This window comes from Cetorhinus maximus, chromosome 34, assembly GCF_964194155.1.
Source record: "Cetorhinus maximus chromosome 34, sCetMax3.hap1.1, whole genome shotgun sequence".
Classification (NCBI taxonomy): domain Eukaryota; kingdom Metazoa; phylum Chordata; class Chondrichthyes; order Lamniformes; family Cetorhinidae; genus Cetorhinus; species Cetorhinus maximus.
Window position 1 is genome coordinate 9,617,257 of NC_135912.1, and position 8,934 is coordinate 9,626,190.

Genomic DNA, 8,934 nt, shown 5'->3' on the forward strand with positions numbered 1-8,934 from the left:
CACTGGGATTCCGGGCACTGGGGAACCTGGGCACTGGGATTCCAGGCACTGGGATTCTGGGCTCTGGGTTTTCAGGCACTGGGATTCCGGGCACTGGGGATTCCGGGCACTGGGATTCCAGGCACTGGGATTCCGGGCACTGGGGAACCTGGGCACTGGGATTCCAGGCACTGGGATTCTGGGCTCTGGGTTTTCAGGCACTGGGATTCCGGGCACTGGGGATTCTGGGCACTGGGATTCTGGGCACTGGGGAACCTGGGCACTGGGATTCCAGGCACTGGGATTCTGGGCACTGGGGATTCCGGGCACTGGGGAACCTGGGCACTGGGATTCCAGGCACTGGGTTTTCAGGCACTGGGTTTTCCTCGGGATGCTCACACACACACACACGGGGTTTCTTTCCTCTCAGAGCCGGAGCTGGGCTTCCCTTACCCGGAGAGCGGACAGGTCGATGTCGTCCAGGCTGCGGGCCGGCGGTTCACTCGCCATCTTCTCCAGGGGAAATCTCGGCTCAGGTAAAAGAACAGCGACCCAGTGCCGGGGCTGGCCGGCTCTCCCTCAGCCCGGGATCGCTTCGCCAAGGCCTCAGGCTCACTTCACAAACGGACGATCAGGCCAACCGCCTCCCGCTGCTCCGGAGCCGCGGCCGCTCCGTTCTCTCCTCCGCCTCCATTACCGGCTCCAGCCGACATCAATGGCTTCCCGTCCCCCTCCAGCCGGTAACCAGGAGCAACGCCGTCTCCCCACCCCCCCTCCCCTTCAGCGCCGCGTGCGCGCCGCCCACGCCCCTTCAGCGCAGCGTGCGCGCCGCCCACGCCCCTCAGCGCAGCTTGCGCCGCCGCAACCCCGCCCCGCCTGGCTTGACGTCACTGCGCTCCAGTCCAGCCCCCCCCTGCCCCCTCGTGACCTCTCCGTGCCTGGCTCCGCCCTCCTGCTCTTCCTGTCCGGCCTCCGACGCGCCTGCGCACTCCCCCACACCTAGCTTCGCCCACCTGAGCTCCTTCTGATTGGCTCGTCCCCTTTTCCAACTGAAAGACTGCGCGCCTGCGCACTCCCTCCTCTTACCCAGCTTCCCCCATGTGACCACTTCGATGTCTCGCTCCTCCCCCTTGTTCAACTGACTGGCCGGCCTTCTGCGGACCTGCGCACGCCCCTCCACCTAATATTTCGACACGTGACCTCTCCCCTGCGGGCTCCTCCCCTCTGGCTGACCACCTGTGCGCCTGCGCTTTCCCCCTTCAGCCTGACCCACGTGACTTCACTGACCGACCAGCCCCTTTGCGCGCCTGCGTACTACCCTCCACCTCAGTTTCGCCCCTCGTGACCCCCGCCTTCGCTGGCTCCTCCGCCTCCGACCGACGTCCCGCACGCCTGCGCACTCCATACCCACCCCCACCAACCCAGCTCTCGCGCCGTCCTCGCCGGAGCCGTGCGCATGCTCTCCCGCCAGGGCCGAGCGCCCTCTAGCGGTAGGCGAGACGAACTGCAGAACCCCCCGCTGTGAAATGTAGGGGGCAGAGTCGAGTGAACCCAACAGGGAGTTCCCAGGGAGTGGGTTGAGGCAAAGTGGCATTTAAAGGGAAGCTGGATAAACACATGGGGGAGAAAGGAATAACAGCAGCCCTGTATTTATATAGTGTCTTTAATATAACATTTCCCAAGGCCCTCCACATTGGCATAAGAAAAATAATTGACTTAACAAGAACATTATCAACTATTTTTGACTCCGAGACGCACGAAGTGAAACCAGGACGGGCGACCCACAGCTCAGTCCAAGGGGTCGGTTAGAAGGAACGTCTTAAAGGAGGAGCGAGAGGCAGAGAGGGTTAGGTAGGGAATTCCAGAGCTCGGAGGCCCCCAGATGGCTCCATGTAGTAGCTCACTTAACCTGCTAGAAGGTACTGGGACCTGTCCTCTGCAGACAAAAGGAACACGCCCAGGCATTGCACCTTTTTTGAATGAACAAAAGCATTGGGGGGGGGAGCAACAGCTCCCCGCTGCATTATCCATGTCAATACCTTGACCAATCAGAGCCAACTTGCCAACTAATCAGCACCCCTTTTGTGCGGTACAAATTGTTGCTCCCTTTCAAATTTGGCATTCTTGCATCTGTCCCGGCGAGTGCAACACGAAAAGCTTCAAGAGCATTGTCTCTCTTTTCAGCAACATCTTGTATTTATGGCCCCTACGTTTGGATTCTCCCACAAGTTCCATCTGGCACAGTTCAAAGTCCAAACCAGGAGGAAGTTTTTGCCTTTATCACAGAAAACAAACAACAACCTTTGGACGTCTGGGATCTAAATTCGGCAAACACACAGCAGATCTGTCAACAGAGGGAAGGTTAAAAAAGATTTACAAACATATACGAGAATCGAAAGGTTATAACTATCAGGAAGGACTGAACTGGCTTGGAATCTTTTCTTGAAGAAAGAGAAGGCTGAGGAGTGACCTGATCGAAGCCTTCAAAATTATATTGGTGTTCAACAGATAAGAGGTAGAGAAGATGGGCGGAATTTAATGAGGGCAGCACCACCAAAACTGGCAGCATCCCTGCCAACCCAACCTCCGGGACCCCGAGGGAATTAAGCCCCTAATTGGTAGCGGGAGCCCTGACACCGGGGCTCCTGGCTCCATGAGGGCACAGTTAAATCCAGGACATCCAGCCTCCCCCTCCCCGCGCCACCCTCACATAATAAGGTGTAAATGCCACTCTCGAGGGCTATCGACCAATCAGAAGCCGGCAGCCTTCCATAACCCACAGCGCCACTGGCAGCGGTGGCTATTGCCGGTAATGCACTTGGGCCTTCACCAGGATCGTTCCTGGAGGACAGCAAGTGAGGGCAGGATAGTGAGTGCGGAGGGGTGGTCACCAATGAGGTGAGGGGGAAGGGGGGGGAGGCAGTCAGAGGAAAGGGCAGGGGGCTGACTGTCAGTGGGTCCCACGCCTCCCAATGCTGGGTCCCTCAATCAGGCATTTTAGACTCTAAAGGCGTCAAGGGGTATGGGGGGAGAGAGCAGGAGTGTGGCGTTGAGATCGAGGATCAGCCATGAACATACTGAATGGCTCAAAGGGTCGAATGACCTATTCCTGCTCCTATGTTTCTGTGACAGTTCCCCCCACCCCTCCCCAATAGGCTTGTCAGTCTCCATGCACGGCGAGTCCACTGCCCACTGCTGGTTGAATACAAACAGTGGCAGGATGTGACTCTTAGGTGGGCATTATCCAAATCCAAAACCAGTGAACGTAAAACTAAGGTTGTCACTGATAAACCCAATGGGGAATTCAGGAGAAACTCCTTTACCCAGAGAGTGGGGAGAATGTGGAACTCGCTCCCACAGGGAGTGGTCGAGGTGAATAGTATCGATACATTTAAGGGGGAAGCTGGATAAACACATGAGGGAGAAAGGAATAGAAGGATAGGCTGATAGGTTGGAGAAAAGAGGTTGGCAATAAGAACACTAGAAATACAAACAGGGGTAGACCAGTCGGCCCATCGAGCCTGCTTCACCATTCAATACGATCATGGTTGATCTTGGGCTTCACCTCCACTTTCCCGCCCATTCCCCATATCCCTTAATTCCCTGAAAGACCAAAAATCTGTCTGTCTCAGCCTTAAGTATATTCAACGATGGAGCATCCACAACCCTCTGGGGTAAAAAAATCCCAAAGATTCACAACCCCTTGAGTGAAGAAATTTCTCCCCATCTCAGTCCCTAAATGGTCGGCCCCCTTAACTTGAGACTGGGCCCCCGTTGTTCTAAATTCTCGGAACAACCTCTCGGGGAGGGGGTTTTCTGGGCCCCGACACCGGGCGGGTATCGTCGTGGTCAGGACGGGAAAGTTTTGGAGAAGCCGTTAGAAGTCAACGGCCCTCCAAATTTTCCGGTCCCGCCCGCCGTCGACAATGCACTCCACCACCACCCCCTGCTGGCCGGACCAGAAAATGCCGGCCTCACAGCATCTGCCCTGTCAAAACGCGTTCGTGAGGGTGGGGGGAAGGCCCATGTGCGGGAGTGTCTCCATCGACAGAGACCAATTGGGCAGTGCCTGTGCTGTAACCTCTATGTGATTCAATGCCAGGTGTAAAAATGACACGGTGTCCGCTCTCAGAACATGAACCTGTCTTTTTTTTCGCAAGCCTCACACAAACCCGGCTTCCATACCCTTCCTGCAGTGAAGACGGAGGAGGCATGCATCATCTGCATTATGCTGGTGTCAAGCACAAACAACGCGCTTGACGTGATTTTGTTCACAGGAAATCATTTGTCAACAAATTTTCGTCGCCTAAGTAATGGGTTTTGAAGGGCGGCAGGTTAGGAGGGCTGGCTCTTGGCAGCTCTAATGCTGGACTCATAAAACTTACAACCAGCGGCACCCTGCCTGTAAGTCTTTTACATCAATCAGGATGTCAGCTGCCAGAAACAAAATCCAAAAATATTAAAGGGAACAGGAGAACAGGCAGGAAATGAGATCACAGCAACAATAGTTTGCATTTCTACAAGAACTTATAGTTGTATAGCAGTTCTAACGTGATAAAATATCTTCCTCACAGTTACATAGCAACGTTAGACAGGGAGCCACACAGGCAATATTAAGCCAGCTGGACAAAAAGTTCGGTCAAAGACGTTGGTTTTAAGGGGCATTTTTTTTATTCATTCATGGGACGTGGGCGTTGCTGGCTGGGCCAGCATTTATTGCCCATCCCTAATTGCCCTTCAGAAGGTGGCGGTGATCTGCCTTGTTGAACCGCTGCAGTCCATGTGTTGTTGGTACACCCACAGTGCTGCTCCATGGTGTAATGGAGCACTCTGGACTCTGAATCCAGCGATCCGAGTCCAAATCTTGGTGAACCTTGCATTTAGGCACAAGTCAGGAGTGTGATGGAATACTCTCCACTTGCCTGGATGAGTGCAGCTCCCACAACACTCAAGAAACTTGACACCATCCAGGACAAAGCAGCTCTGCTTGATTGGCACCCCATCCACAAACATTCACTCCCTCCACCACCGACACACAGTAGCAGCAGTGTGTGTACCATCTACAAGATGCACTGCAGGAATTCACCAAGGCTCCTTAGACAGCACCTTCCAAACCCACGACCACTACCATCTAGAAGGACAAGGGCAGCAGACACATGGGAACACCACCACCTGGAAGTTCCCCTCCAAGCCACTCACCATCCTGACTTGGAAATATATCGGCCGTTCCTTCACTGTCGCTGGGTCAAAATCCTGGAACTCCCTCCCTAACAGCACTGTGGGTGTACCTACACCACATGGACTGAAGGCAGCTCACTACCACCTTCTCAAGGGGCAATTAGGGATGGGCAATAAATGCTGGCCCAGCCAGTGACGCCCACATCCCGTGAATGAATAAAATAAAAGTTAGGGAGGGAGTTCCAGGGTTTTGACCCAGCGACAGTTCAGCCTGCTAACTGCTGAAGGAATGTGCCATTGGACTTTTAACTCTGGACTCACGTGAAGCCATAACTCTTATTTTCATCATGGTCTAGCCCTGTACCCCTTTCTTTCCCTTATCCTTCTGTTATTGTATGAGTGCAAAAAGGGACAGGTGTTGCGAAACCTCTTTCCTGCGCATGTATGTGTAAATTAAACCAACCCTCTTATTTACCTTATCTCAAGTTTGCTGTGGGGTTATTAATAGGTTAGTTGAGTGGGCAAAGGTCTGGAAAATGGGGTACAATTTGGGAAAATGTGAATATGTCTATTTTGGCAGGAAGAATGAAAGAGAAGCATATGATCTAAATGGTGAGAGATTGCAGAGCTCTGAAATGCAGAGGGATCTGGGTGACTTAGTGCATGAATCGCAAAAGGCTAGTATGCAGGTACAGTGAGTAATTAGGATAATAGAATGTTATCGTTTATTGTGAGGGAAAATTGAATACAAAGGTTATGCTTCAGTTGTACAGGGCACTAGTGAGACCACATCTGGAGTACTGTGTACAGTATTAGTCACCTTATTTAAAGAAGGATGTAAATGCGTTGGAAGCAGTTCAGAGAAGGTTTACCAGACTAATACCAGGAATGGGCGGGTTGTCTCATGAGGAAAGGTTGAACAGACTAGGCTTGTATCCGCTGGAGTTTAGAAGAGTGAGAGGCGACTTGATTGAAACCTTTAAGATCCTGAGGGGTCTTGACAGGGTGGATGTGGAGAGGATGTTTCCTCTTGTGGGGGAATCTAGAAATAGGGGGTCACTGTTTAAAAATAAGGGGTCGCCCATTTAAAACTGAGATGAGGTGAAATTTTCTCACTCAGAGGGTTGTGAGTCTTTGGAACTCTCTTCCTGAAAAGGCGGTGGAAGCAGAGTCTTTGAATATTTTTAAGGCAGAAGCAGATAGATTCTTGGTAAGCAAGGAGATGATAGGTTATCAGGGGTAGGCGGAATGCAGATTTCAGGTTACTATCAGATTAATCATGGTCTTATTAAATGGCGGAGCAGGCTCGAGGGGCTGAATGGCCTCCTCCCTGCTCCTTGTTCCTAGGTTCGTGTGTAACTCCAAAACTGAAGGGCTGGGGAAAGTACACCACCACTTATAAAGGGGCAATTCAAAAATCAACAACACCTTTCTGTTTACAGACGGGTGGTGAGAGGAGAAATCAGAGCTGTTTAAATTAATATCCCTCCGGTCTGTAACAGTGTGGTTGGAGCTGCCGTCATCCAGGCAAGTGGGGAGTATCCCATCACACTCCTGACTTGTGCCTTGTAGATGGTGGACAGGCTTTGGGAAGTCAGGAGGTGAGTTACTTGTTGCACAATTCCTAGCCTCTGACCTGTTCTTGTAGCCACAGTATTTATATGGCTGGTCCAGTTCAGTTTCTGGTCAATGGTAATCCCCAGGATGTTGATAGTGGGGGATTCAGCAATGGTAATGCCGTTGATTGTCAAGGATTGGTGGTTAGATTTCTGTCTTGTTGGAGATGGTCATTGCCTGGCACTTGTGTGGCGTGAATGTTACTTGCCACTTGTCAGCCCAAGCCTGGATATTGTCCAGGTCTTGCTGCATTTGGACATGGACTGCTTCAGTGTGTGAGGAGTCATAAATGGTGCTGAACATTGTGTAATCATCAGCGAACATCCCCACACAAAAACAGAAATACCTGGTAAAACTCAGCAGGTCTGGCAGCATCGGCGGAGAAGAGCAAAGTTGACGTTTCGAGTCCTCATGACCCTTCAACAGAACTAAGTAGAAATAGGAAAAAGATGAAATATAAGCTGGTATAAGGTGGGGGTTGGGGGGGAGGTGGTGGGGAAGAAAGGGTGGGGTGTTGTTGGGACAAGCAAGCAGTGATAGGTGGAGATAACCAAAAGATGTCACAGACAAAAGGTCAAAGAGGTGTTGAAGGTGGTGATATTATCTAAAGAATGTGCTAATTAAGAGTGGAGAGCAGGACACTCAAGGTACAGCTCTAGTGGGGGTGGGGTGAAATAAACAGAGGGTGGAATACATTTAAAAATAATGGAAATAGTTTGGAAAAGAAAAATCTATATAAATTATTGGAAAAAACAAAAGGGAGGGAGAAGAAACGGAAAGGGGGTGGGGATGGGGGGAGGGAGTTCAAGATCTAAAGTTGTTGAACTCAATATTCAGCCCGGAAGGCTGTAAAGAGCCTAGTCGGAAGATGAGGTGCTGTTCCTCCAGTTTGCGTTGGGCTTCACTGGAACAATGCAGCAAGCCAAGGACAGACATGTGGGCAAGAGAACAGGGTGGAGTGTTAAAATGGCAAGCGACAGGGAGGTTTGGGTAATGCTTGCAGACAGACCGCAGGTGTTCTACAAAGCGGTCACCCAGTTTGCGTTTGGTCTCTCCAATGTAGAAGAAACCGCATTGGGAGCAGCGAATGCAGTAGACTAAGTTGGGGGAAATACAAGTTAAATCCTGCTTCACTTGAAAGGAGTGTTTGGGCCCTTGGACGGTGAGGAGGGAGGAGGTAAAGGGGCAGGTGTTGCACCTTCTGCGGTTGCATAGGAAGGTGCCGTGGGAGGGAGTTGAGGTGTAGGAGGTGATGGAGGAGTGGACCAGGGTGTCCCGGAGGGAACGATCCCTACGGAATGCTGCCGGGGGGGTGATGGGAAGATGTGTTTGGTGGTGGCATCATGCTGGAGTTGGCGGAAATGGCGGAGGATGATCCTTTGAATGCGGAGGCTGGTGGGGTGATAATTGAGGACAAGGGGGACCCTATCATGTTTCTGGGAGGGAGGAGAAGGCGTGAGGGAGGATGCGCGGGATATGGGCCGGACACGGTTGAGGGCCCTGTCAACGACCGTGGTTGGAAAACCTTGGTTAAGGAAGAAGGAGGACATGTCAGAGGAACTGTTTTTGAAGGTAGCATCATCAGAACAGATGCGACGGAGGCGAAGGAACTGAGGGAATGGGATGGAGTCCTTACAGGAAGCGGGGTGTGAGGAGCTGTAGTCGAGGTAGCTGTGGGAGTCGGTAGGCTTGTAATGGATATTGGTGGACAGTCTATCACCAGAAATTGAGACAGAGAGGTCAAGGAAGGGAAGGGAAGTGTCAGAGATGGACCAGGTGAAAATGATGGAGGAGTGGAAATTGGAAGCAAAATTAATACATTTTTCCAGATCCTGACGAGAGCATGAAGCAGCACCGAAGTAATCATCGATGTATCGGAGAAAGAGTTGTGGGAGGGGGCCGGAGTAGGACTGGAACAAGGAATGTTCCACATACCCCATAAAGAGACAGGCATAACTGGGGCCCATGTGGGTACCCATAGCCACACTTTTTATTTGGAGGAAGTGAGAGGAGTTAAAAGAGAAATTGTTCAGTGAGAACAAGTTCAGCCAGACAGAGGAGAGTAGTGGTGGATGGGGATTGTTCGGGCCTCTGTTCGAGGAAGAAGCTGAGACCCCTCAGACCATCCCGGTGGGGGATGGAGGTGTAGAGGGATTGGAC

The 8,934-nt window shown here is 51.8% G+C and overlaps 1 protein-coding gene across 2 annotated transcripts in view; it reads right to left on the reverse strand.

Annotated features, from left to right (window-relative positions):
* LOC144671731 (misshapen-like kinase 1) overlaps positions 1-798 on the reverse strand; it is a 253,706-nt gene extending 252,908 nt beyond the window's left edge. For both annotated transcript variants that reach the window (XM_078533739.1, XM_078533738.1), the window contains exon 1: positions 433-798. In XM_078533739.1, coding sequence (XP_078389865.1) covers positions 433-489 — 57 coding nt within the window. In that variant the 5' untranslated portion in view covers positions 490-798. The remainder of the gene's footprint in view (positions 1-432) is intronic.
* Between the last annotated feature and the right edge of the window lie 8,136 nt (positions 799-8,934).